General features: G+C 46.3%; 1 protein-coding gene across 4 annotated transcripts; it reads right to left on the bottom strand.

The window, feature by feature from the left end:
* On the bottom strand, window positions 1-27,859 carry TGIF2 (TGFB induced factor homeobox 2). 4 transcript variants are annotated; one of them, XM_060189465.1, is made up of 3 exons: window positions 27,648-27,859; window positions 21,315-21,539; window positions 1-2,711 (listed from the first exon to the last, which is right to left on the bottom strand). In XM_060189465.1, the coding sequence occupies exons 2-3, from the start codon at window positions 21,504-21,506 to the stop codon at window positions 2,190-2,192; spliced, it is 714 nt and encodes a 237-aa protein (XP_060045448.1). In that variant the 5' UTR covers window positions 21,507-21,539; window positions 27,648-27,859; the 3' UTR covers window positions 1-2,189. The 4 variants fall into 4 exon arrangements, with proteins under 4 accessions (XP_060045448.1, XP_060045465.1, XP_060045454.1 ...); XM_060189482.1 differs by having other exon boundaries at window positions 27,748-27,831; XM_060189471.1 differs by lacking the exon at window positions 27,648-27,859 and adding an exon at window positions 26,820-27,189.
* Window positions 27,860-27,914: the final 55 nt, after the last annotated feature.

The following is a 27,914-nucleotide window of genomic DNA, read 5'->3' as shown; positions in this document are numbered from 1 at the left end:
AAAACCAAAAACAACTTTATTTGACAAAAGACAAAAACAAAAGTTATTTACAGTAGTTCTTTGCTCAAATAATTCAATGGGATAACTATGCTTCTCTTGGCTTATTAAACAACCACATTAAGCAGAGACCTCACCTTGGACAAGGGGGGGAAGGGGATGCCAACCAGAATTCAGCAGCATGGCTCCCTCACCTGCTCCACTGCTCAGTGCACTGTGGGAAGGGAAGCCACATCTCAACCCAGTACATGTTGAGTCCCCTGCTACAGACATCTTACAACACTCATACCAGACCTGGGATCACAGACATGGGTGGTGTGGAAGAGTCTGGACAAACAGCACCGTCAACTAACCTTGAAGCTGCCATAATCACTTTACCTCAGCTGGGCCTCAGGAGGGTGATGATCCCTGATCCCCCTGTGGCATGCAAGGAGAAGGCACAGTTGGAAGAGACAGGTAGGCAAAAAAGAGCCTAGGAATTTTGCTTACTCATGGACAGTAAAGCTCACTTTTCTTAATTAAACCAATCGCCACCTCGCAAAGCAATGAGTGGGCAAAGAGACTGAAGGATTTGGGGATCTGTCCAGGAAGGACAGAGCATGTGCTATAGCCTCTTTCTTGGTCAGGCTCACCCAAAGCCAGTCAACAAACACCCAGGACCTCTCCTGCTTGTGTCCTAGCTGGCAGCTTCAGGAAACTACAGGCTGGGGGCTCCTGACAAGTTGGCTTGCCCATTAATTTTTTTTTCAGAACAAAAAGACACTTCAGCTAACAATTTAGGATTAGTGTTTCTTAGGATACATAGAAGTGGGGTATATTGCTAGTATATGTTGTCAGCAATGAAAACAGCACGATAGAAAAATGGGGAGGAGATGCCCAACTGTGATCTGTTTCACTGTGAAGTTCAGGGTAGGCACCTCCGCAACTCCAGTTTAAAGAAAGGTACAACACAAAGACTCATGGGGAACAGGTTGCTTTCACAAGCAGACTTCAGTCCCAGCCTCTCTAAGGTCTAACAGTTGTGGGCCTTAAGTCCTGCTTCCTCTAAGAATAGTTTTCAACCACCATCCTGGGAAAAGATGCTAGCTTGAGTCAGTTAAACAGGCTTCCTGGCCAGTAGGTGGCCCACTTTTCTTTCAGTAGGAGTTGTTGGGAACTTACGATTTCCTGGCCTCATTAACTCAAGTTCCTAAAAGAATTAAAAACTCAAGCTGTAGGGCAAGACTTTCAATAAGGGAAAAACACTAAAGAGAAAACAAAAACAAAAACCCACTGCCTCTAGCTTATCCCACCCCATCCCCAGTACAGTAAAAACAAAAATAGAAAAAGCAAACAATTCTCTGGTCTTATACTTCTTTGCTCTGTGCATAGAAGGTTTGGTCAGATTCTCTGTTGGACCCTCTCTCTGGCTATGGCTTTATCCTCCTCCTGTGACTGATGTAGAAAAGCCAAATGCCATATTTTCCCCCCTACTCTTACTCTTTTTGTAAACTAAACCAACAATAAAACTTTTTGGAATTTTGCAGATTTAGCTGGTCCCCCAAACAGAAATACTCATCCTTGTGTAAAACAATTACCAGTTACTGTGGTGGATCATCTCCAGTTCATCAGACTTCATCACACAACAAACATGCTCTCATTTCCCACACCTGGACTCATTACTCTCCCACTGATCCACACCACAGTAAAAAGGGAAAAATAAACACAAAGTTTAGTGAAAACCTAAACATTCAACTAGAGTCGGTTCTGTTACATTTGCCAAGTTTCTCTTTAGTTCACACTTATGAACTTGGAATGTCTACGCTTGGCTAACTAAAAGAGGCCCGGCTCAGGGGCAATTTAGACCCAGTATAGGTCTGAACATGGCAGGTTTCCTGTGCCCAGCCCAGGAAAGCGGATGGGAACAGAGGTGTCCTGGAGGTTCTCTGGAGAAGCAGCAGCAGCACCATGCCCGTCTCTCATCTCGTGGTCTCATCACTAAGGAGGCCTGGAGAAACGGCAGAGTCAGCAGAGTAGGTAGAGGTCTTCATCACAGTGCAGTGACACCAGCTGGCATCTTCCTGCTAAAGACCTCTGAACAGAGGAGGTGATCCAGATGTTTGGCAGTGATCCAAAGAAAACCCTCTGTATGGAAGGGAAATGGAAACCCAGGACAGCTGGCTCGAGCTTCGAGCACCCCTGCTGTCAGATGCCTACTTTGGGTTTTCAGAGACTAAGGGGATCGGAGTGTGCAGTAAGGGGGGTGACGGTTCCTGCTGCTTCTGAAGCTCCATCTCAGCAGCCCTCTGTAGTGCCACCTCCACCAGGAGCTGGAAGCTGCTGAAGTCCTCCTTGTCCTGCTCTGGGGGTGTGGGTGGTGGTGTATTAAAGAGTCCACCAGTGGGGCTTCCAGCTTCAGCCCTGGTCAGCAGAGTGAGTGTGCTACCAGGGGTCACCAGGGGCTTAGGGGGCTCTGGCTCCCCTTGTGGAAAAGGAGGTGCTGGCTTTTCCCCCTGACTCGAGTGGAGTGGCATGGAGCACACAGACAAAGAAAGCACATTGGTAGGGGCTGGTACAGACATAGCCAGCACAGAGGGGCTGCTGCCACGAGGGAGGGCTACATCTGAGGCCTTTCCCCCGCGGCGGGAAATGGTGAACTGGTTGGGGTCTTTGCCGTCCTTCCGAAGCATGTCTGGGAGAAGCCGCCGCCTGGCATTGATGAACCAGTTACATATCTAGAATGAATATAAGAGATAGTGACAGTCAAAAACAGTTGTGAAACACTGTTTTTCAGGTTCCAAGAGCACAGTAACAAAGACACAGTCTGGGCCTCAGAGAGATTCATGTTGAGAACCGAATGCTAAGTAAGAAATGTACAAATGTATATAAATCCTTAATAGTGATTCAGTCAATGAAGGGACGGTAGATGATGGTGATGGAGACAATGATGGAAAGACTCAATCTAGTCTTTGTGGACTCAGGTTAGTATTCTCTGAGGAAACAGCCTGTAATCTGAGATCTGAAGGATAAGCAGTAGTTTAGGTGGGAAGCCAAAATAGAACAGAGCATTTCAGTCAGAGAGACCTAAAACCCTATAGGAATTCAAGCAAGGACTATGTGGCTGGAGCTTAAGGTGGTTTGCTAGAGTTTACCTCTTTAGTGGGGATTTTGTTCTTGATTCCAAGGGTGATGGAGAACTGTAGAAAGGTTTTAATCAAAGGAGCAACTTGCTAGGAGGAGAACAGAGTGGAAGCAGAGAGAAAGGCTATATATATCAAGTTACCTTAAGGGAGGTGATGAGAAGATAATAAATGATTGATCTGTTTGGGAAAGTAGAAATGACAAAACCTGGTGTCCAGCTGGATATGGGAATATGAAGGAGAGTAGGAGTAGTGCCAGAAGCAATTCACTCTTAAGTTTCTAGAGCAGAATTTTGTTTCGTTAAAAAAAAAGGGGGGGGGGAGGGGAAGCTTGTCAATTGGTGAAGCAGGGCTGCAGGTGTCTCTCTCCCTGTCATTAACTTTCCTCTTGAATTTTGATGTAGAGACATCAAAATTCCAATAAATAAATAATACTTAAAAAAGAGGAGGTTGAGGGGACGAAGATGGTGTAAGGGGACGAAGATGGTGTGTGTGTGTGTGTGTGTGTGTGTGTGTGTGTGTGGTAGAAGCATCATAAAGCACAAGAAACTGTCAAGTAGGAGAAATAGTATTTCCAAGCAAAACTGGAATTTAATTAAATGTGCATTCAAGCAATACTTAAAAAATTAATAACATTTATTTATTCCTTTTTGCCCTTATTGTTTTATTGTTGTAGTTATTATTGTTGTCTGTCTTTGTTGTTGGATAGGACAGAGAGAAATGGAGAGAGGAGGGGAAGACAGAGAGGGGGAGAGAAAGACACCTGCAGACCTGCATCACTGCTTGCGAAGCGACTCCCCTGCAGGCGGGGAGCCGAGGGCTTGAACCGGGATCTTTACATCGGTCCTTGCGCTTTGCACCATGTGCACTTTTTAAAAATGACTTTTGGGAGTCGGGCTTTAGCGCAGCGGGTTAAGCGCAGGTGGCGCAAAGCACAAGGACCGGCATAAGGATCCTGGTTCGAACCCCGGCTCCCCACCTGCAGGAGAGTCGCTTCACAGGGGGTGAAGCAGGTCTGCAGGTGTCTATCTTTCTCTCCTCCTCTCTGTCTTCCCCTCCTCTCTCCATTTCTCTCTGTCCTATCCAACAACGACAACAACAATAATAACTACAACAATAAAACAACAAGGGCAACAAAAGGGAATAAATAAAATAAATATTTAAAAAAATGACTTTTTATCTTTTGATAAACAGACTCTGATGCCTGAGACTCTGAAGTCCAAGGTTCAATCCCCCACACACCACCGTCAGACACAGGATCAAGCCTACAGGATTAATTCTAAACTGTGTCAGAGTGATGTTTTGATTCTCATTCTTCCTCCTTTTTCACTCTCGACAATGAATAAATAAATCTTATGGGGAAATGTATTAGGGCTAGAGTGGAGAAAATCAATATTTATTTTTATTCACTCACAGTTGGGATAGGGCTTGGTACAGTCTCTTCATGCATGAATGAATGATACCAGGAGGGTAAGGAGAATCTGAATAGCTAATAGAATTCAAATACCCAAGAGCAGCAGGAACCTAGTCAATACTAGTATCACTCTTCACCAAGTGATTTGAAAAAACAAACAAAACAAAACAAAAACCACAATAGCTCATTTTAGAATAGGACTGACAGGGGTAGGTAGATAGCATAATGGTTATGCACAGAGACTCTCATGTCTGAGGCTACAAAGTCCCAGGTTCAATCTCCCGCAACAGCATAAACCAAAGCTAATTAGTGCTCTGGTTTAAAAAATAAGAATAAGAAGAAATGGCATCTTTCAGTCCAAATAAATAAAAACAGGACTACTTGTGAGGTACCAGGTTCAAGACCCAGCACCAAATATGTCAGAATGGTGCTCTGGACTTTCTCACTCTCATGAAATTAAATCTTTATGTTTAATATTTAACTTAATTAATTTATTAATGAAGAAGATACAGAGAGATAGACCAGAACACTGCTCAGCTCTGGCTTATGCTGCTGCTGGTGATTGAACCTGGGACTTTAGAGCCTCAGGCCTGAGTCTTTGCAAAGCCATTATGTTATTTCCACCTGCCCCTCATGAAATAAGATATATATATTTTTTAAGTATTTTATTTATTAATGAGAAAGATAGGAGGAGAAAGAGAAAGAACCAGCTATCACTCTAGTACATGTGCTGCCAGGGATTGAACTTGGGGATTCATGTTGGAGAATCCAATGCTTTATCCATTGCGCCAGCTCTCAGACCATGAAATAAATCTTAAAAAACAAAAACAGGGCTAGGTGGTATTGCAGCAGGTTAAGGGCATATGGCACAAACACGGAAGGACCGGCATAAGGATCCCGGTTTGAGCCCCCAGCTCCCCACCTGCAGGGGGTTGCTTTGCAAGCCATGAAGCAGGTCTTTCTCTCCCCGTCTTCCCCTCCTCTCTTGATTTCTCTCTGTCCTATCCTATCCACCACCAATGACAACAATAACAACACAACAAGGGCAACAAAATGGGAAAAATAGCCTCCAGGAGCAGTGGATTTGTAGTGCAATAATCCTGGAGGCCAAAAGGGAAAAAAAAGAAAAACGGGGGTCGGGCAGTAGTGCAGCGGGTTAAGCACACATGGCGCAAAGCCCAAGGACCAGCATAAGGATCTCGGTTTAAGCCCCCGGCTCCCCACCTGAAGGGAGTTTGCTTCACAGGCAGGAAAGCAAGTCTGCAGGTGTCTTATCTTTCTCTCTCTTTCTCTTTCTGTCTTCCCCATCTCTCTTGATTTCTCTCTGTCCTATCAATGACAACATCAATGGCAACAAGATGGGAAAAAATGGCTTCCAGGAGCAGTGGATTCATAAGTGCAGACACTGAGCCCCAGTGATAACCCGGGAGGCAAAAAACAAAAACAAACAAACAACAACAACAAAAAACCAGAATCCCTGTCCTGGGGAGACTGCATAATGGTTAGGGTTAGGCCTAAAGCTCCAGGGTTCTAAGTACAATCCCTAGCACCGCTATAACCCAGAGCTGAATAGTGCTCTGGTCTTTCTCTCTGTATCTTATTAAAATTAATTAATTAGTTAATTAATTTAAAAACAGCCATGGATAGGACTAGAAAAAAGTTTCTTAATTTCTCATGGCTAGTTTAACCTGTTTTACAACAGTTATTTTAAAATAGAGTGGGGGTGAAGAGGGGAGACAAAAAAAGGTACTTGATAACCAGCCATGGAACTATCTTGGTTTTTCCATGGTTCATGGTGCTCTCATGTGGTACCAGGGCTTGAGCCCAGGGCTTCATGAAATAAAGCCTACATTCTAGAAGGTGAGCTATCTTCTGGTCCCTAAACCACCAGCTCTTGGGCTGGGGAGATAGTTCGGTCTGTGAGAGCACCAACTTGCATGCCTGAGATTCTAGTGGATCTGGGTTCAATCCTGGGCACCACTTTATGCCAGAACTCTGGTCCTTTCTCTTTCATAGTAAATTAAATATTAAATAAACAAAACATCAACTCTTTCATTAATAAGTAAGTAAATATAACCCCATAACATTTTACCCATGCTTGGGGGGCAGGGGAGATAGCATAATGGTTATGCAAATAGACTCTCATGTCTGAGGCTGCAAGGTCCCAGGTTCAATCACCTGCACCAACATCAGCCAAAGCTAAACAATGCTCTGATAAAAAATAAATGAAAAAAAGAAAGAAAACCATTTTACCCATGTCCTTCCTCTTTCTCTAGTCATTTTCTTGTCAATTCAGTAGTATTAAGAGTTTACCAGTACTTGCTATTTACTGAACATTATACAATTTTCTTCAAATAGTTACATCATCCCTGTGAATTTGATCACCTTTCATTTCTGTGACAGAGACATACTTAAAAAGCTCAACCAGGTAGAATTTTCCTTCCAGCCAGAGACCCTACTCCTGAGTGTTTGAATCTGGAGACATGGGAGACTCCTCTCTGAATCTTTCTGAGGCTGTCACAGTGTCCCAGATCCCAACAAATTTTATTTGCTATACCAGTTAAATTAGAATGTTTCATTTTCCTGTTTTCCCTTTCATGCTCAAATACTGTTTATGGAATGCTTACTATGTGCCCAAGATTAGTTTTTAGTGTCTAGGATGCGGTTATCTACTAAACACACATGAACCCTGCCCTGTCAAGCTTACAGTTAGCTCATCTAGTTGTGGTGACTGGAAATAATCCACAACCAGTTAAGTGTCAGAAGAAAGAATATAAAAGTAGCATATAAACATTAAGAAAGACTTGTGTAGATAAAGGGTCTGTGAAGGGTTAAGTTTTAAAAGGAAAAGAAAGAACTATACAGAATGTGGGTGGAAGGCTAGGAAGATAGTGAGGTTTGCATGTCTAGGGTTCCCAGTTTGATCTCTGCATTCCCAGTAGCAAGAGTGAATGGTGCTCTGGTCAAGAACAAAAACAAGCTGCTGGAGAGATATCTTAACTGGTAGAGCATCTAACTTGCATGCCTGGAGTTCCTGGCTTGGTCTCTGGTACATACATACACTTAAGAGTGGTACACTGGCGGGAGTCAGGTGGGAGCTCAGCGGGTTAAGCGTATGTGGTGCAAAGCTCAAGGACCAGCTAAGGATCCTGGTTCGAGCCCCTGGCTCCCCACCTGCAGGGGAGTTGCTTCACAGGCGATGAAGCAGGTCTGCAGGTTATCTTATCTTTCTCTCCCCTTCTCTGTCTTCCCCTCCTCCTCCCCTCTCCATTTCTCTCTGTCCTATCCAATGACAGCAACAACAACAACAATAGTAACAACAACAATGATGGAACAACAAGGGCAACAAAAGGGGAAAAAATGGTCTTCAGGAGCAGTGGGTTTGTGGTGCAGGCACCGAGCCCCGGCAATAACCCTGGAGGCAAAAGAAAAAAAAAAAGAGTGGTACACTGGCTTGTCTCTCTCTCATGCAAAACTCTCTCACTGATATGTAAATGTAATAAGTAAAATCAATCTTTAAAAGAACCCCCCTGACACCCCCAAAAGGGGAGGCTGGTGAGATAGCCTAGAAAGGTTCCTGCTTTGCCATGCCTATAATCCAGGCTTGGGCTTGGCCCCTATTGCACTGGGGAAGCTGCAGTACTGTTGTGTCCTTCCCTCCCTTCCCATCTCCACTGGAAGACATTGAGCAGAAACAGTGAAAACCCCGGCACCAACTGCATCAGCTGTTCCCATTCCACAGGTGACCAAAGGCACGTTGCCCTATCAGGCTAGTGAAGCTCTTGGCCAAGGCAGATCCAGAGTCTTCTTGTGGCCTTCTCTCCCTCTCCATCATGCCTGAAGGACTCTATCCTTGGGTCCCCATTTAACTATCTTCTCTATCATAGTTCTACCAATACAATGTAGCAAACATAAAAGCAGATTATCAGCAGACACTAACTGAACTAAATTCTGGCTGGAATTGGAGGGGAACCTTAAGGAAAGTGAGTCCAAACAGCTGTGTGCAACAAAGGAAGGGAAATAACTAGGCACCTTTGACACCAGGTATCATGCCTGTCATCTGACATTATGTTTACCTGTGGACAGCCAGAAGGTAGTAAGCAGTACTCCCAAAGTACTAAAGAGAACTTGAAAGAGATGAAAGAACTTGGCCTCTGTATAGAACTGGGACTCAAACCCAGGTCTCCTTGCTATAGGATTCCTACTGTCCTTATTCTGCTTTGCTGTATTTTACCAGAGAAACCAGATGAATGGCTGAATATCATGATGATTCTGACAGTAAACACAAAACATCAGGTGCCGTGCAGGATGTTTCACATTAATTACTCATTTAATCTTCAACAATACCAGACAGGTTTTGAGGTGATTTCCATTTTATCTGAACCACTGATAAAACACAAGAGGCTTGATAAGAGGGTCAGTAACTTGTTCAAGGTCACGTGTGCAAAAGCTGGGAGATTTAGTTGAGCCAACTTGGTTCTAGGCAGCCATGACTGGCAAGAGCAAAGACGAGAGAGAGCCAGACACAGCTGCCTCCTCAGTTACCTGTGCTATAGGACAGTGCTGCACTTTCCACCCCACCCTGCCTGCTGGGGAAGTGGCCAGGTCACTGCAACCTGGGTCCAGTGCAGGAGGACTAGTGCTATAGAGAAAGCTGTCTTGGGGAGGGGCATCTGGGGTTTTACTAGCAGCTGCCTGGGTACCTAGCCCCTAGCTGCACCTCCCATTTTGGATTATAATTCTCAGAGAACAACAGGAACACCCCACCCTCCCTTCATTCACCCTGTTTTCGGTCTGTAGCCAAAAACTTGGCAGTCAGTCTACTGTCTGTTTTGTTTTCTCATCCAACAGAAATGCACAGCTGAAGGGGGCCAGGCAAGGGCAGAGGCCTGAGTGCACTGCCAATGCCAGTGTGATAACAGACTATTGGGGTTTTCTGGAGCCCCTTCCAGCTGCCAGACACATGCCTAAGTCAGGAAACAAGCATGCAATTTACCTACCACCACCACCCCAGGTCTTTGGGGTAGGGAGAATGCCATGGTGAATTCTGTGATTAATATGGTAAAACACAGACTGGATGTCTAAAAGCCTGTCTACCATAAAACAGGGCCCTGGCTGAAAAGCTCTTGCGCTGTCAGTATTTTTAAATTAGTGGCTAAGATGAAGGACACGGGTAGCCCTTGTGGCAAACAGGAGAGGGGACCAGGGGGCGGGAGAAGACCACCATCTGGAGTAGGGAGTTTGGGGAGAACAACACAAGTACTTTAGTTTTAGTGTTGTTTTTTGTTTTGTTTTGTTTTTAATCAGAGCACTGCTCAGCTCTGGCTTATGGTGGTGTGGGGGAACTGAACCTGGGTCTTTGGAGCCTCAGGCATGAGTGTCTGCATAACCATTATGCTATCTATGCTCTGCCCTTTAGTGTCTTTTTAAAATAAAAAAATTTTTTTGGTTATTCTTTTTTTTTTTCATTTTAAAAAAAAATTTTCTTTTGTTGCCTTTATTTTGTTGTTTATTGTTGTAGTTATTGATGTCATTGATGTCATCACTGTTGGATAGGACAGAGAGAAATGGAGAGGAGGGGAAGACAGAGAGGGGGAGAGAAAGACAGACACCTGCAGACTTTCTTCACCGCCTGTGAAGCGACTTCCCTGCAGGTGGGGAGCCGGGGCTCGAACTGGTATCCTTCTGCCGGTCCCTGCACTTTGCGCCACGTGCGCTTAACCCGCTGCGCCACCACCCAGCTCCCCCCCCAAATTTTTTAAAATCTTTATTGTATAAAGACAGCCAGAAATTGAGAGGGGAGGGGGAGATGGAAGGGGGGAGAGATAGAGAGACACCTGCAGCCCTGCTTCACCACTCGTGAAGCTTTCTCTCCTTCAGGTGGGGACCAGGGGCTTGAACCCGGGTCCTTGCACATGTAATGTTTGCACTCAACCAGGTGCGCCACTGTCTGGCCCCCCTTTTAAACTTTTTATTATCTTTATTTATTATATAGAGACAGTCAGAAATCGAGAGGGCGGGAGTGATAAAGAAGGAGAGACAGAGAGACACCTGTACCACTGCTTCACCATTTGTGAAGCTTTCCCCCTGCAGGTAGGGACGACGGGGACTAGGGTGTTGTCAGAACTTGGGTCCTTGTGCATTGTAACATGTGCGCTCAACCAGGTGCACCACCACCTGGTCCTGCTTAGTGTCTTTTCAGTTGTGAAAAACAGTCAAAAGAATGATGGGGAGGTAGCACAGTGGATGAAGGGTTGGACTTTCAAGCATGAGGTCCCAAGTTCAGTACCTAGTACTGAGTATACCTGAGTGATGCTCTGATTCTCTCTCACCTTCAAAAATAAATAAATCTTAGGGCAGGGTGTGTGTGTAGATAGATAGCATAATGGCTATATAAAAAGACTATCGTGGGAGTTGGGCTGTAGCGCAGCGGGTTAAGTGCAGGTGGCGCAAAGCACAAGGACCGGCATAAGGATCCCGGTTCGAACCCTGGCTCCCCACCTGCAGGGGAGTCGCTTCACAAGCGGTGAAGCAGGTCTGCAGGTGTCTATCTTTCTCTCCTCCTGTCTTCCCCTCCTCTCTCCATTTCTCTCTGTCCTATCCAACAACGACAACAACAATAATAACTACAACAATAAAACAACAAGGGCAACAAAAGGGAATAAATAAATAAAATAAATATTAAAAAAAAAAAAGACTATCGTGCCTGAGGCTCCAAAGTCCCACATTCAATCCCCTGAAACCATCATAAGCCAGAGCTGAGCAGTGCCCTGGTATTAAAAAAAAAAAAAAAAAAAACCTTAAATAAATAAATCTTAAAAACAAAAAAGCAAAAGGGAGGAAAGAATTTTTCAAAGCATCACAGTAATCCATGTGTATGGTAACTCTGAGGTATCAAGATGCTCTTGAAGGCAGCTGACTATATTAGAGCCCCCCCCTCTAAATTTTTTATTTATTATTATCTTTATCAGAGACAGCTAGAAATTGATAGGAAGGAGAAGGCAGAGAGACACCTGCAACCCTACTTTACCACTTGTGAAACCTTCCCCCTGTAGGTAGGGACCAGGAATTGTAATGTGTGTGCTTAACCAGGTGTGCCACTGCCTGGCCCCTGCTCCCCCCCTTAAACCAGAACACTGTCCAGTTTTGTCTTATAGCTAAGATTTGAGGTGCCAGGGATTGAACTTGGAATCTTGAAGCCTTAGGCATATGGCCTAGAATCATCTTTTAAAAAAATAATAATTATCACCTTTGGGGTTGGTGGTAGTACACCCAGTAGAGTGCATACATGATCAGTTTTTGAAGACCTGGGTTCAAGCTCACAGTCCCTATATTCAGGGAAGTTTCATAAGTAATGAAACAGTGCTGCAGGTGTCTCTCCTCTCTGTCTCTCACCCTCTATCAAACAAGAAATCATCTTGAAGATGACTTTGTATAATTGTTATGCTATCTCTCCCTAGCCTTCTCATTTCCTTTAATAGATAGGGATGGGGTGGAGTCAGCAATGTAATTTTTTAAAAAATATTTTATTTATATTTTTTCTCCTTTATTGGGGGATTAATGATTTATAGTCAACAGTAAGATACAGTAGTTGGTACATGTGTAACATTTCTTTAAAAAATTTCTTTTATAGGGGGCCGGGCGGTGGCGCAGCGGGTTAAGCGCAAGTGGCGCAAAGCGCAGGGACCGGCGTAAGGATCCCGGCTCGAGCCCCCGGCTCCCCACCTGCAGGGGAGTCGCTTCACAGGCGGTGAAGCAGGTCTGTAGGTGTCTATCTTTCTCTCCCCTTCTGTCTTCCCCTCCTCTCTCCATTTCTCTCTGTCCTATCCAACAACGAATTGCGTCAACAAAGGCAATAATAATAGTCACAGCGAAGCTACAACAAGGGCAACAAAAGGGGGAAAAAATGGCCTCCAGGAGCGGTGGATTCATGGTGCAGGCACCGAGCCCAGCAATAACCCTGGAGGAGGAAAAAAAGAAAAAAAAAATTCTTTTATTATCTTTATTGGATAGAGATAGAAATTAAGAGGGAAGTAGAGGGGAAGAGAGACAGAGACATTTGCAGCACTGTTTTACCACTTGAAAAGCTTTCCCCCTGCAGGTGGGGACCAGGGATTTGAATCTGTTTTTTTGTGCACTGTAATTAATGTATGCACTTAACCAGGTGCATCACTGCCTGGCCCCAGAATATGTATTTTTATCAGAGAAAGAGAGGATAGAGTACTACTTGGCATATACAGTGTAGGGGATCAAAACTCACAGTGAATTCCTGCATTCTACAGGTGAATGCCCTCCACTCTCACAGGAATGTGGGTTTCTAAATAAGTTCCCCACAGCAGTGGGTGAAAATAGCTCAGTGGTAGAGCATTAACCTTTTATATCTGAGGTTCCTGGTCTGATTCCCATTTGGGGGGTGGTGCTCTGCTTCTCTCTCTCCCCTCTCCCCATGTAGAATTCCTCTCATATGTAATAAATGAAGTAAGTCTATACAAGTTTCCCACATGTTTTTGGCCCAGGTACCAGTGGTTTGACTGGTCTTTGTGGGCTGAGCCCCTTAGTTGGCTCACAAACAAAAAAAATACAGTTGAAAGGCCTTGAAAGGGAAGACAGCAGGTGGCTAGTGGGAGGAAGTTAGCTTTGGAGCCATAGTAAGGAGAGCAATCCTGAAGATAAGGGGCCACTGAGGGTCGGTCAGTCCTGTCAGGACTGAGAGAAGCTCCTGATACCACCTTGGTAAATAATGACACTGAACTCTCAGTTCTTTAAATAATGTTTGTTCTCCTTCAGGAAGCTCTTGAGGGCAGGGATAGTGCTTGTTCTGTGCTGTGTTATTAGCACTCAGCACTAGCCTTGGCACAAAATACAACCTCAATCAATACTAGAGTGAAGGGATGGAGGCTGCACCTTCCCACCCAGTTACCTTTCTTCTCTTCCCACCCCTAACAGGCAGCCCCTCAGAAAGTTAGAAACTACAGCAGGGTGGTGCGGGAGGTGGCGCAGTGGATAAAGTGTTGGGACTCTCAAGCATGAAGTCCTGAGTTCGATTCCCCGGCAGCACATGTACCAGAGTGATGTCTGGTTTTCTTTCTCATTAATAAATACAATTGGAATGACAACAATAGCAATAATGACAACAACAAGGGCAAGAACAAGGACAACAAAATGGGAAAAAATAGCCTTCAGGAGCAGCGGATTTGTAGGGATTTGTAGTGCAGGCACTGAGCCCCAGCAATAACCCTGGAGGCAAAAAAAAAAAATACAACTGGAGGGAAGAAAGGAAAGGAAACAGGGAGAAACTATAGCAGAGGGCAAGGAGATGGCTCACTCTGTGGAATGCACATGCTACCATACATAAAGACCTGGGTTTAAGTCCCCTGCCACCACGAGAGCACTTGCACAGAGGAAGTTTCATGACTAGTGGAGTAGTACTTTAGTGTCTCTCTTTCTCTTTTTAAAATTTTGTATGTATTATTTGATAGAAAGAAATTGAGAGGGGAGGGGGAGGTAGAGAGGAAAAGAAAGAGACACCTGTAGCCCTGCTTCATCACATGAAAAGCTTTCCCGATACAGATGGATACCACAGTTTTGAACCTGAGTCCTTGTGCACTGTAATATGTGCACTTAACTAGGTGCACCAATGCCTGACCTTTCTTTCTCTGTCTCACCTCTATCTAGAAAAAGAAAAAAAGTGTCCACCAGAAGAGTGGAATCTTATAAGCAGAGTCCCACTGATAGTCCTGGTAGCAAAAAGGGAAAATAAAAACTACAGCATTAAAATAGGTTTAATATGTCACAGCACCGATGACTAGCCTTTGTAAATGACTTTTGTGTCTAACTGCCTAGCCCCAGGCCAAGTACCAGCAAATCAGTTAATTAAATGACTCATTGACTTGCTAATGAGTCTAAATGGCCCCAAGGTTGAAGAAATCAACAGATTTATCCTATCTACTCCACAGTGGAGTAGATAGGATAATGGTTACTCTAAGAGACTCTCATGCCTGAGAGTCCTACGTTCACCCCTGCATTACCACTAAACCAGAGGCATGTTATAATACCCTCTTGCAGATGTCCTTAATAAGAAATAAAATTTGGGTGGAAGATAGCATAGACGTTATGCAAGCAGACACTGATGCCTGAGGCTCCGAGGCTCCAGATTCAATCCCCACTCCACCATAAACTAGAACTGAGTAGTGCTACAGTATAAAAAAAGAGAAAAAGAATTAAAAAAAATAAATTTGTCAAATTCAGTCACTTTTTTTTTTTTCTGAGATTCTGATCCTTCCTGCCATTTTCTTTTTTTTATATGTGAGACAGCCCAAGTAGTACCAGCTTCCACGATACTGAAGGAAACATAGGAGAGAAAGAACCGGACATCACTCTGGTACATGTGCTGCCGGGGACTGAACTCAGGACCTCATGCTTAAGGGTCCAAAGCTTTATCTACTGTGTCACCTCCTGGACCACCCTTGCTTTTTTGTTTTTCATATTTATTTATTCCCTTTTGTTACCCTACTTGTTTTATTGTTGTAGCTATTATTATTGTTGTCGTCGTCATTGTTGGATAGGACAGAGAAATGGAGAGGGGAAGGGAAGAAAGAGAGGGGAGAGAAAGACAGACATCTGCAGACCTGCTTCACTGTCTGTGAAGGGACTCCCCTGCAGGTGGGGAGCTGGGGGCTCGAACCAGGATCCTTAGCCGGTCCTTGCGCTTTACTCTATGTGCACTTAACCTACTGCGCTACCGCCCTACTCCCTTTTTTGGGGAATATTTATTTATTTATTCCCTTTTGCTGCCCTTGTTGTTTTATTGTTGTAGTTGTTGGATAGGACAGAAAGAAATGGAGAGAGGAGGGGAAGGCAGAGAGGGGGAGAGAAAGAGACACCTGCAGACCTGCTTCACAGCTTGTGAAACGACTCCCCTGCAGGTGGGGAGCCAGGGGCTCGAACTGGGATCCTTATGCTGGTCCTTGCACTTTGTGCCATGTGTGCTTAACCTGCTGTGTTACTGCCTGACTTCCTTTTTTTTTTTTTTAATTGTTGTTGTAGTTACTGATGCCATCATTGTTAGATAGGACAGAGAAATGGAGAGAGGAAGGGAAGACAGGGGGGAGGAAAGATAATACACTTGCAGACCTGCTTCACCGCTTGTGAAGCAACTCCCCTACAGGTGGGGAGCTGGGGGTTCCAACCGGGATCCTTACACCGGTCCTTGTGCCATGTGCTTAACCCTCTGCGCTACCACCCGACTCCCTCCTTCTCAATTTATATCTCTATCCATAATAAGTAAATAAAAGTTTAAAAGATTGAGTTGAGTGGTCTGGGAGGTGGCGAAGTGGCTAAGGCAGTAGACTCTCGAGCATGAGGTCCCGAGTGAAATTCCCGGCAGCACCTGTACCAGAGTGATGTCTGGTTCTCTCTCTCTTTCTCATGAATAAATAAATTTTATTTTTTAAAAGGTTATCAAGGGGGAACCCCAGAGAAACTGCAGTTATAACTCAGGGAATGAAATACCTGTGAGACCTCCAAATTTTTTTTTTTAATTATATGTTTGTTTATTGGATAGAGACAGTCTGAAATAGAGAGCAAAGGGGGAGATAGAGAGGAAAGGGTAGATAGCATAATGGTATGCAAAGACTCTCATACCTGAGGCTCCAAAGTCCCAGGTTCAATCCCCCCCACACCACCACAAGCCAGAGCTGAGCAGTACTCTGGTAAACAAAACAAAACATAACAGAGAGAAGGGGGGTGGGGGAGAGACCTGTACACTGCATCATCACTTGCAAAGCTTTCCCCCTGCAGGTGGGACCAGGGCTTAAACCTGGGTCCTTATGAACTGTAATATGTGCACTCAAGCAGGTGTGCCACCTCACCAGAGTACCCCCCCCCCCCCGCAGCTAATCTTTGTCCCAACTTACATTTCTCTAGGTGGGAGAGGGTGTATGTATAAATGTGTTTCCAGCATGAGAGGCCAGAGCACTACTCTGGGTTACAGGGATCAAACCCGGGGCCTGAGACATACAAGTCTTGGCGGGGGCTGTATCTGGGAGGTTCCTCAAGGATTTGCTGTCCTAGGGACCCCTCAAGTCTCCACAAAAATGCTTTGGTTGGGAGTCGGGCTGTAGTGCAGCGGGTTAAGCACAGGTGGCACAAAGCACAAGGACTGGCATAAGGATCCCGGTTCGAACCCCGGCTCCCCACCTGCAGGGGAGTCGCTTCACAGGCGGTGAAGCAGGTCTGCAGGTGTCTATCTTTCTCTCCTCCTCTCTGTCTTCCTCTCCTCTCTCCATTTCTCTCTGTCCTATCCAACAGCGATGACAACAACAATAATAACTACAACAATAAAAAAAAACAAGGGCAACAAAAGGGAATAAATAAATAAAATATAAAAAAAAATGCTTTGGCTATGTTTCCATTTTGATTTGAGCAGCACCACCATGGCCTCTGGTGACCCAAGTCCACTCAAGTGCAGAGTTAGTGGTTCTGTCATACTACACAGCAAAATACCACCTATGGGTGTGGAGAGTAGATAGCATAGCATAAACTAGAGCTGAACAATGCTCTGATTAAAAAATTAAAAAACAAACAAAAAAAAACACCACCTACCATTTTACATTCATGCATTTGGGGATCATTTTTGGTTTTGCTTTTTTTTTACTTTGAAAAATTTTATTTATAGTTGCATATAAGAATAAAACATGAAGTTTATGCCCAGTTTTGTTTGAATACATTTCAGTGATAATAAAAAGGACTCAAGTAAATATATTTGGGGGAGGTGGGTCCAATGAAAAAATTTTTCTTTAAATGGAATTTATGTAGTAGCCAGGGAAATAGCTTAGCTGGTAGAATTCAGGACTTGAATGCCTGAGGTTTTCAGTTAAACCCTCAGTGCCACATGTATCAGAGTAGTACTCTGGCTCTGTTCTCACATAAAACCCTTTTTTTTGCCTCCAGGGCTATTGTTAGGACTTGGTGCCTGCACCACAAATCCACTGTTCCTGGAGGCCATTTTTTCCATTTTGTTGCTGTTGGATAAGGCAGAGAGAAATCAAGAGAGGAGGTGGAGAGAAAGATAGACACCTGCAGACCTACTTCACTGCTTGTGAAGTGACACCCCCCCCCACATATGGGAAGTTGGGGGCTCGAACCAGGACTGTTATGCTGGTCCTTGCACTTTGTGCCATGTGTACTTAATCCAATGTGCTACTGTCTGGTCTCCCATAAAAATCTTTCTCTTCTCTTTATAGTATTTATCTTATTACATACAAGAAAGAGGGTTTCACATGAGACAACAAGAGATAAGCCAGAACACACTGAGATGCATGCACACTGGGATACTATACATCAAGCATGCAAGTCTGATGCTCTACCAGTTATTTCCCTAGTTGCAAAATAAATATATTTTTCAATATACAAAGGACTGATGTATTACTCAAATTTGAGAACTGTTTCTGGCAAAAAGCATTTCCAATAGAGAGCAAAAAACACCTCAAATACATGGTGGTGGCCTCAAACCTAGACTAGGAAGTCAGAAAATATTGTCGTAAGAAAATGCTTAAATGGAGTGAACCACAATTGCAAAGGCCCATTAGTAGCCAAGGGAGATGGCTTGGATACCCAAGGGCAATGAGACATGAGACCAGTAAGTTCCTAAGGCATCTGGACTCCATCCTGAGGACAATGAGTTTGTGGGCTATATGATACAATCAAATCTGTACTTGTGTGTTCAACAAAACAAATTGAAGGCACATCCAGAAGCAGGAAGACTAGCAAAGAAGCTATACATAGGCTATCATTCTGGTTCTTGGCTGTATGTGACTTAACTTCACTAGCATGTGACTTAAATTAACTTCTGGTGGGACCTCTAAGGTTCCAGCTTAAGAAGCTCTGCCTGAGTCTGAGCTACCTTCTATCCCAGCATAATGTTTTAAAGACGTCTTGGCCAGGTCTTCCTTGCTATTCCATGCCAGACCACACACTCCTAGAGGGTAGGAATGTCTGGGATCCCTGGGATCCCAAATCTGTCCTGCACAGAATGGATTACTTTGGCATATTTGGAGGCAGAGAGTGAGATGTTAGGCACTGCTGGGTATGGGGCCAGCTTAAGACCTGTGATTTAGGAGCGATTTGAATGAAGAGTTAATGTACCCACTCTGTGTCAAACACCACGCACTGAGTGCTGAATTTGTCTTGAGTCCCTGTTCCTTATATCCTGTGAAAGCTACAATTATCTTCCTTTTTCTTTTAAATTTTTTTATCTTTATTTATTGGATAGAGACAGTCAGAAATTGAGAGGGAAGGGGGAGATAGAGAGGAAGAGAGAAAGAGAGACACCTGCAGCCCTGCTTCACCACACACAAAGCTTTCTTTTCTCCCTGCAGGTGGGGACCAGGGACTCAAACCCAGGTCCCTCTACATTATAAAATGTGCATTCAGTCAGGTGCATCACCACCTGGTCCCCATCTCCCTTTTTCTGATGGGGAAACAAGAGGCTAGACAGGAAGCAGTGACTTGCCTATGGATGTGAAAGGGTCTGTGAAACTAGGAGCCTTCTTAGAGACACATTCAAATTAACCATTGTCCAGCAAGAATGAAGCCAGATGACAGGAGTTCTGAGGGCTGAATATTCACTGTGAGACTTTGTGGAGGGAGAGGAACTGGAGAAACACTGAGGTTCAAAGTGGGGTGAGGGAAGGAGGGAGAGATAGTACCTCAGACTGGAGTAATGCGCTATGAAAGGAAGAGGAGGGACAGGAAGCAGGAGGGTTGGGAGAGGGAGGGTTTGCCTGTCTATAAAAGCAGTGGGGGCAGTGGGCCAGGGAATAGGCCTCTAATAAACAGAGGGTCTGCTCTGTGTCTTCCAGGTAGGTGAGAGACAAATTGGAGGTAAGGCAGGTATATAGACCAGAGTTTGCTGCCTCAGCACAATGTAGACTGGATACCTGCAGGCTAGTAGCACTCAGGGTAATTTAAAAGAGATAATAGCTTGCACTCTGACATAAAGTGAGTAACAAGATCTTTTAAGTGTGCTTATAGACTCCCCTATACAAAACTAGGTTTTGAACACAGAAGTGATTTATGGCTGAAGAAGCTGGCTTACTGGGTAGAGTACAAAAACCCTGGCATTGGGGTAAATTTCTGATGCTGTGGTGTCTCTCTAGTTCTCTATGTGAATGAAAAAGTTAGCCTAAGAGTATTGAGTCATTCATATGTGAGGCCTTAGCTTTGCAAACAAGAAATGCTTTGCTACTACACAGAATCTCTGATTTCTGCTGTCCTCACCTTTTTTTGGGGGGTGGGGGTAGGGTGGTGGGGTGTGTGTGTGTCCTGGGCTTCACTCCTGCATGACTCCACTGCTCTTGGAGGGTCTTTTTTTTAACCTAAGCTCTGCCCAACTCCGGTGTATAGCAGAGCAGGGAGCTCAGTCTCAGGCATAAAGGTCATCTGCATAACCATTCTGCAGTTTCTTCAGCCCTCTTTTTTTCTTTTCTTTTTTAGGACAAGAGAGATATCACAGCATTTGACCCTTTGCATAGTATTCCCATGCCATAGCTCTTATACCTTATGAAACATGCACTCTACAGGGTAAGCCATTTATTTCTGCCCCCTATTCAGGCCTTCTCTTGGCAGCAATTGCAAATTTATTATTATTACTTGCCAGAGCACTGATCAATTCTGACTGAACCTGGGACTTTGGATATTTATTTATTTTTTAATTTATTTAATTTATTTATTCCCTTTTGTTGCCCTTGTTGTTTTATTGTTGTAGTTATTATTGTTGTTGTCGTTGTTGGATAGGACAGAGAGAAATGGAGAAAGTGGGGTAAGACAGAGAGGGGGAGAGAAAGATAGACACCTGCAGATCTGCTTCACCTCCTGTGAAGCGACTCCCCTGCAGGTGGGGAGCCGGGGTTCGAACCGGGATCCTTATGCCAGTCCTTGTGCTTTGCGCCACCTGCGCTTAACCCGCTGCGCTACAGCCCGACTCCCTGGATATTTATTTTTTAACCAGAGCACTGATCAGCTTTGGTTTATGGTAATGCCAGGGATTGAACCTGGTACTTTGGAGCCTCAGGAATGAGAGTCTTTTTGCGTTAACCATCATGCTATTTCCCCCACCCTGCAAATCATTTTTTAAAATATTTATTCATTTTTCCTTTTTGTTGCCCTTGTTTTATTGTTGTGGTTATTATTGTTGCTGTTATTGATGTCTTCTTTGTTGGATAGGACAGAGAGAAATGGAGAGAGGAGGGGGAGACAGGGGGAGAGAAAGACAGATAACCTGCAAATCTGCTTCACTGCTTGTGAAGCGACTCCTCTGCAGGTGGGGAGCCGGGGGCTTGAACTGGGATCCTTACGCTGGTCCTTGTGCTTTGCACCACCTGTGTTTAACTGCTGCGCTACTGCCCGACTCCCCCTTGCAAATCATTTTTAACTCAGGGCATCATTACCAGATGCCCCTGAAACCAAGCTGCCATTCAAACACTTCCTGAAGCTGGGGTTCTAAATTCTAGACATCTGGTACCTTCACACCTTCCCATGGCCTTCAATGTTAATAACATATAGATATTAACAACAGTTCTTGGCTTCTTCACAACTCTCCAAAATTTGTAATGTAGCTGCAGTGACCTCATTGCATTATCTTCTCTTGAGGCAGGAAGACGGAGTGTGTATATCACACCCAAGAAGTCCAGAAGGAGCATGTGACTGGCCCAAGGTCAAATAGTGAGTCAGTGACAGGGATGGCACAGGACTAGAACCCAGGCCACCTGCCAGCTCTTCCTTACCTGCAGCACTGACAGGTTGGTCTGTCCAGAAAGGCTCAGCTTCTCCTGCTCTGAGGGGTAGGCATTGTAGCGGTGCAAGTATAGCCAGTCCCGGAGGATCTTCACCGACTCTTTGGGCAGGTTCCCTCTGCGTTTCCTCTTGCCTGCCAGGGAGAGGAGGCCTTCATCCTCACCCAGATCACTATCTGACATGGTGTCTAGGGACTAAGTTGACCTCTGGCAAGCCTGAAATGAGAGACAAAGGGAATGGGGACATCATTACCATATACCCACTTTTGCCTCTCACTCTTTTCCTAGTCGATAAAACACCATTATCAGAGCCTGGGATAGCAAAAATGGGGGAAGTTGTGATTCAAAGGCTTAGGACATACCATAGTCTGGACAAGCTATGTCTTCAACTAATGGAGCTGGTAGATAACTACGTAAGTATAACAGGTGGGGGTGGGTATAGATAGCATAAAGGTTATGCAAAGAGACTCTCCTGCAGCGGCTGAGGGGTAGCACAGCTGGTAAAGCGCACATGGCACAAAGTGCAAGGACCGGCATAAGAATCCTGGTTCGAGCCCTGGCTCCGCACCTGCAGGGGAGTCGCTTCACAGGCGTTGAAGCAGGTCTGCAGGTGTTTGTCTTTCTCTGCCCCCCCCATTTCTCTCTGTCCTATTCAGCAACAACAACAGCAATGATAATAACAACAACAAGGGTAACAACAAGCAAGGGCAACAAAATGGGAGAAATGGCCTCCAGGAGCAGTGGATTTGTAGTGCAGGCACCTAGAGCCCCAGCAATAACCCTGGAGGCAAAAAAAAAAAAAAAAGAGAGAGAGAGAGACTCTCATGCCTGGGGCTCCAAAATTCAATCCCTGGCATCACCATAAGCCAGAGCTGATCAGCGCTCTGGTTAAAAAATAAATAAGCAGGGGGCTGAGCAGTAGCACAGTGGGTTAAGCACACATGGTGCGAAGCGCAAGGACCACAGTAAGTATCCTAGTCCAGTTTGAGCCCCTGCCCCCCCCCCACACCTGCAACAACGACAGCAACAACAATAAACAACAAAGGCAACAAAAAGGAAAAAATAGCCTCCAGGGGAGTCAGGCAGTAGCACAGTGGGTTAAGCACAGGTAGTGCAAAGCGCAAGGACCAACTTAAGAATCCCATTTTGAACCCCCTGCTCCCCACCTGCAGCAAGGGAGTCGCTTCACAGGTGGTGAAGCAGGTCTGCAGGCATCTATCTTTCTCTCTCCCTGTCTTCCCCTCCTCTCTCCATTTCTCTTTGTCCTATCCAACAATGACAATAAAACAAGGGCAACAAAAGGGAAAAGAAAAATAGCCTTCAGGAGCAGTGGATTTGAAGTGTAGGTACTGAGTACCAGCAATAACCCTGGAGGCAAAAAAAAGTTAAATAAGCAATAAACGAAAAGTTCTAAAATATATATATATATATATATATATATATATATATATAGTAGGTGGCCTTATTTATTTAAATATTTATTTCCTTTTGTTGGTCTTGTTTTTTATTGTTGTAGTTGTATTGTTGTTACTGATGTCATTGTTATTGGATAGGACATAGAGAAAAGACTGAGAAAGGAGAGAAAGATAGACAGACACCTGTGGTCCAGGAGGCAGCGCAGTGGATACAGCACTGGACTCTTCAGCATGAGGTCCCGGGTTTAATTCTTGGCAGCACATGTACCAGAGTACTGTCTGGTTCTTTCTCTCTCTCTCCTGTCTTTCTCATTAATAAATCAAACAAACAAACAAACAAAACAAAAAACTGAGTAGTGTCCTGGTTTAAAAAAAGGGGGGGTGTTGTAATTGTAATTTCAATAAGTTTAGAGCCTGCAAAGATTATTTTATCATGACCAGGCAGTGGTGTACCTGGTTAAGCACTCACAGTACAGTGTGCAATGACACAGGTTTAAGACCCTGATCCTCACCTGCAGGGGGAAAGCTGTGTCTGTCTCTCTTTTTTTCCACTTTCCTTTCCCCTCTCAATTTATCTGTCTCTATCTAATTAAAAAAATTATTTTATGGGAGTCGGGCGGTAGTGCATGGGGTTTAAGCTCAAGTGGCGCAAAGTGCAAGGACCGGCGTAAGGATTCCGGTTCACGCCCCCGACTCCCCTGCGCAGGGGAGTCGCTTCACAGGCGGTGAAACAGGTCTGCAGGTGTCTGTCTTTCTCTCTCCCTTTGTCTTCCCGTCCTATCCAACAACGACATCAATAACAATAACTACAACAAAGGACCCAGGTTCAAGCCCCCGTCCCCACCTGCAGGGGGAAAGCTTCATGAACGGTGAAACAGGGCTGCAGGTGTCTCTCTCTCTCCCTCTGTATTTCTCCCCTTCCGCTCAATTTCTGGCTGTCTCTAGCCAATAAATAAGGACAATTAAAAAAAGATTTATCTATATATAAAAAAGGGCAACAAAAGGGAAAAATTATTTTATCTTTACTCTTATTTTTGGTGGAAACGGGGACTTGCCCCTGTGTAACTTCCCCCTCACTCAGGTGGGGGTGGGGCACCACAATGGAGGTTCCTTAATTGCCATAGCACCTACCATGGCTTCTTGGGCTCAAACCAGAGTCACAAGATGATGTAGGCACCCTACCCGATAAACTAACTCTTTAGCCTGTAAAAGAAGTGTTTAAAAAAGGGGGGTGGTGCAGTGGTGCACCAAGTTAAGGAAACACTTTACCATGCGACTCAGGTTCCAGCCCCTGCTTTAAGCTGGTGGGGGTGGGGAAACTTCAGGAGTGGTGAAACAGGTCTGCAGGTGGCTCTTTTTCTCTCCCTATTTCTCCCTCCCCTCTCATTTTTATTTATTTATTCCCTTTTGTTGCCCTTGTTGTTTTATTGTAATAGTTATTATTGTTACAGTTGTTCTTGATATTGTTGGATAGGACAGAGAGAAATGGAGAGAGGAGGGGAAGACAGAGAGGGAGAGAAAAGACACCTGCAGACCTGCTTCACCACTTGTGAAGCGACTCCCTTGTGGGTGGGCAACTGGGGCTGGAACTGGGATCCTTCCACAGGTCCTTGCGCTTTGCGCCATGTGCGCTTAAGCCACTGTGCTACAGCCTGACTCCCCCCTCTCAATTTTTTTTTCTTTCTTCTTTACCAGAGCACTGATCAGCTCTGGCTTATGGTAGTGTGATGGATTGAACCTGGGACTTTGGAGGCTCAGGTCTCTTTGCATAACCATTATCTCAATTTCTATCTGTCCTATCTAATAAAAATAGAAAGAAAGAAAGAAAAAAAAAAAAGGAAAAAGCGACCAACAGGAGCTTTTGGATATGTTGGCACAGAGCCCCAGTGATAAGGAGGTGAGTTGGGGGAACGACCCCCAGTGTTCATAATAGCCCAAAAGTGGGTAAATAAAATGTGTTCTGTTTATATAGAGAACTAGTATGCAGCCACTAAAAGGAGTGACAGTCTAATCCCCACTACAATGGGGATGAAATTTAAAATTAAAGTAAAAATAAGAACCACTTAGATGATCCTGAGCAATGAAATATCCAGAATGAGGAGACAGTGGTAGCTAGGGCTGGGGAGACAGCATAATGGTTATGCAAAAGAATTATGCCTGAAGCTTTGAGCTCCCAAGTTCATCCTGAGCACCACCATAAACCCTAGCTGGGCAGTACTCTGGTCTTTCTCTGTGTCTTCCTGTTTCTCATTAAATAAAACAAAAATCTTAAAAAGAAAAAAAAAGCAGTAGCTAAATGACAGTTTCTTTTTGAGGTGACAAAAATATTCATAAGTTAACTATGAAGGTTCCATAGTTTTGAATATAACAAAGTACAATGATTTGTATGCTTAAACAAACCCGTTATACAATGTGTGAATTATAATAACTCAGTAAAGGAAGCTGGTATTGTGGTTTCTTTCTTTTCTTGAAAAAGTTTGGAATGGTAGGGGGGTATGGGAAGGAGGTATCATAATGGTTGTGAAAAGAGACTCTCATGCCTGAGGCTCCAAAGTCCCAGGTTCAATCCCCCACACTACCAAAAACCAGAGCTGAGCAGCATTCTGGTAAAAACAAACAAACAAACAAACAAAAAAACCCTCCCACCTCTAGGATGTACTCCTATAGTAGTTATGTACCCTGGTAGTTTATCTCCTCCACCTCCCCAAAACCCCCCCCCCCCCCATGTAATACTATCTAAACCATCTTGCCTTCCTGGTCTTCTAACACTCAATGAGAAATTAGTAGGGATCTATAGCAACCCATTTACTTTGTACCCTGCAAACTGAGTGGAGTTACCGTTACTGGCTGTCAGTCAGACGTTCTCAGACGTCATCTCACCCCAGCCTGGTATATCATAATGAACAATTCAAAAATCTGTAATACTTCGAGGCTGGACTCTGGTCCTTCTAACTTAGCTGTGTCCTTACTTTAGGCTTGAGGACCCTTCTACCTGTCAAATGCAGGGAAGTATTCTCTAGACAACTCAGTTGCTCACTCCCGACTAACTTCTTGTTCACACATGCAAAAGACATTTACATTTTAAAACCAAAATTCCAGGCGGAGCTGATGCCAGTCTCTAGGCTCCTCCCCCCCAGCCTTTTAACAGCTTTCTTACAGGCTGGGCCAGCAGACTCTGGCATCTCCCAGGTTTTGTTTCTTCGATTTGGGCCAGAGCCCAGATCTCTGGGCTGGCTAGGCCAGGCTTTCGAGGGAAGGGTCTACCCACTCACCAGGCCACCTGGAGGTGAGACGGACATTATTTAGAGATGCCACACCGAAAACCCAACTTTCCGAGGTCAGAACTGAAGGCTGGCTCAGCAGGCCAGTGGGGATCTAGCTCAGATGGAGCCCTGGCAGGTTGTGAGAAGTTTACGCAAGGTTCTATGTGCAAATTCTACCCTAGCTGCCAGCAGAGTCCCCTTGTGCAGGGTTCCAGGGATGGGCTGCCGAGATGACCCCCTCGGTCCACAACAGGCCTTCCTCCACCGAGGTATCTATCCTGTGTCCAGGCGGCTTTCAGTCTGCAAAGTGCCCCCAGCTCCTAACACACACTCTACTTAACACTGTATTCACACGCCAGGTGACACTGACATCGCTCAGAAACCAGAATCACCCCACTACTCAGCGCCAGACAAAACACACAGAGGACAAACCCCACGTCCAGCATGCAACAAGTCCCAATCCCAGGTTCTCTCTGCCCACCCGCGACCTTTGCAAACAGGGCGACTCCAGACGACACCACCAGCCCAGGGCGCAGTTCTAACTCGGACCAGCACTCGCTCCCCGACACTGACCTGAAGCTCTTCCAGCTCCAACTTTCTGACAAGTCCCCAGCTCGGCGAGCACCCCCCCACCCCCACCTCGCAGCTCACACAAAGCGCGCTGCCTCCCCCGCCGGCCGGGGAGCACATGGCTGGGGGCGGCGGGCATCGGCGCAGGCCCCCCCCCCCCGGGGCGGACTCGGAGCTCCAGCTCCCCCCGTGGCCCCGCAATCGCGGTTGGGGCGGAGTGGGGGGCTCCGGAAAGAAAGAAAACTCACGTGTCTGTCCCCGGGCAGGAAAAAAAGTTTGGTTCCCACCCCCTTCCCCGTCGCCGACTCCAGGGGCGCGGGGCGGCCGGGCCTGCGCGCTCGGCTTTGTGCTCCGAACTCGGCCCTGAGGGGGAGGGGAGGGGAGGGGAGGGGACCGGGCTCCCACCTCCGCGCCGCCCCCCCACCCCAGCGCGGCGCCCGGACTCCATTTTGGCCGCCCCCCGCCCGCGGGCTGCGCGCTCTCCGCTCCCGGGCTCGGGCCGCGCTCGGCCGGCGAGGGGCCCAGAGCGCACAAACTTTCTTCGGGTCACCAGGCCCACGCGCCGCGCTCCCCCGGCCCGGCTAGGGGTGACAGATGCCTCCGAGACAGACTTTCCTTTGTTCCAGAGGAAAAGGGAACTCGCGCGGGCCCGCGGCCCCCCCCCCGGGCGCCCGGCCGTCCCCGCCGCCCCCCCGCAGCTGTCACTCGGCGGCCCCCTCCCCGCACCGCCGCGGGGGGGCGGCGGCGGTTGGCAACGTGCACTTTTGAAACCAAACAAACCCGCCCCCCGCGCGCCCGCCGCCGCCCGGGCCAGGGGCAGGGGCAGGGGCGGGCCGCTCCCGGGTCGGGTCCTGGGGCGCTGAGTCCCCTCACCCCGAGTAAGGGGTTCCTAGGGGGCTCCTCGGGGGGGGGGCTGGCGGCTGAGCCCCGCCGGGCCCCGCAGTAGCGGCCGACAAACACACCCCCCACCGCACGCTCCCGGACGACGCCTCCTCCCCCGCCCGCCCGGCGGCGAGAAAGAAACTTTCCAAGTCGCCCGCGCGCCCCCCGCGCCCGCCCCCGCGTCCCGCACTGACTTTTCCGAGCGGCTTTTCCGCCCTCGCGGCCTGGGGCTCGGTCCGGGGCTGCGGGGCGGCGGGGCCGCGGGCAGGGGGCGCGGGGGAGCGCGCCGCGTACCTGCCGGGCCTGACACCCGGCCTGACAGCTCGCGGCTGGAAAGCACCTCGCGGCCTGACGTCAGATCCCCTCTCCGCCCCGCCGCGCCGCCCCCACCCGCCCCCGGGCCGAAGACAAACTTTGTGAGGAGCGAGGCGAGCGCCGCCCACCCCCCGCGGGGCGGGCCC

This window comes from Erinaceus europaeus, chromosome 1, assembly GCF_950295315.1.
Source record: "Erinaceus europaeus chromosome 1, mEriEur2.1, whole genome shotgun sequence".
In the NCBI taxonomy this organism is placed as follows: Eukaryota; Metazoa; Chordata; class Mammalia; order Eulipotyphla; family Erinaceidae; genus Erinaceus; species Erinaceus europaeus.
This window is presented reverse-complemented; position numbering and strand designations above follow the sequence as displayed.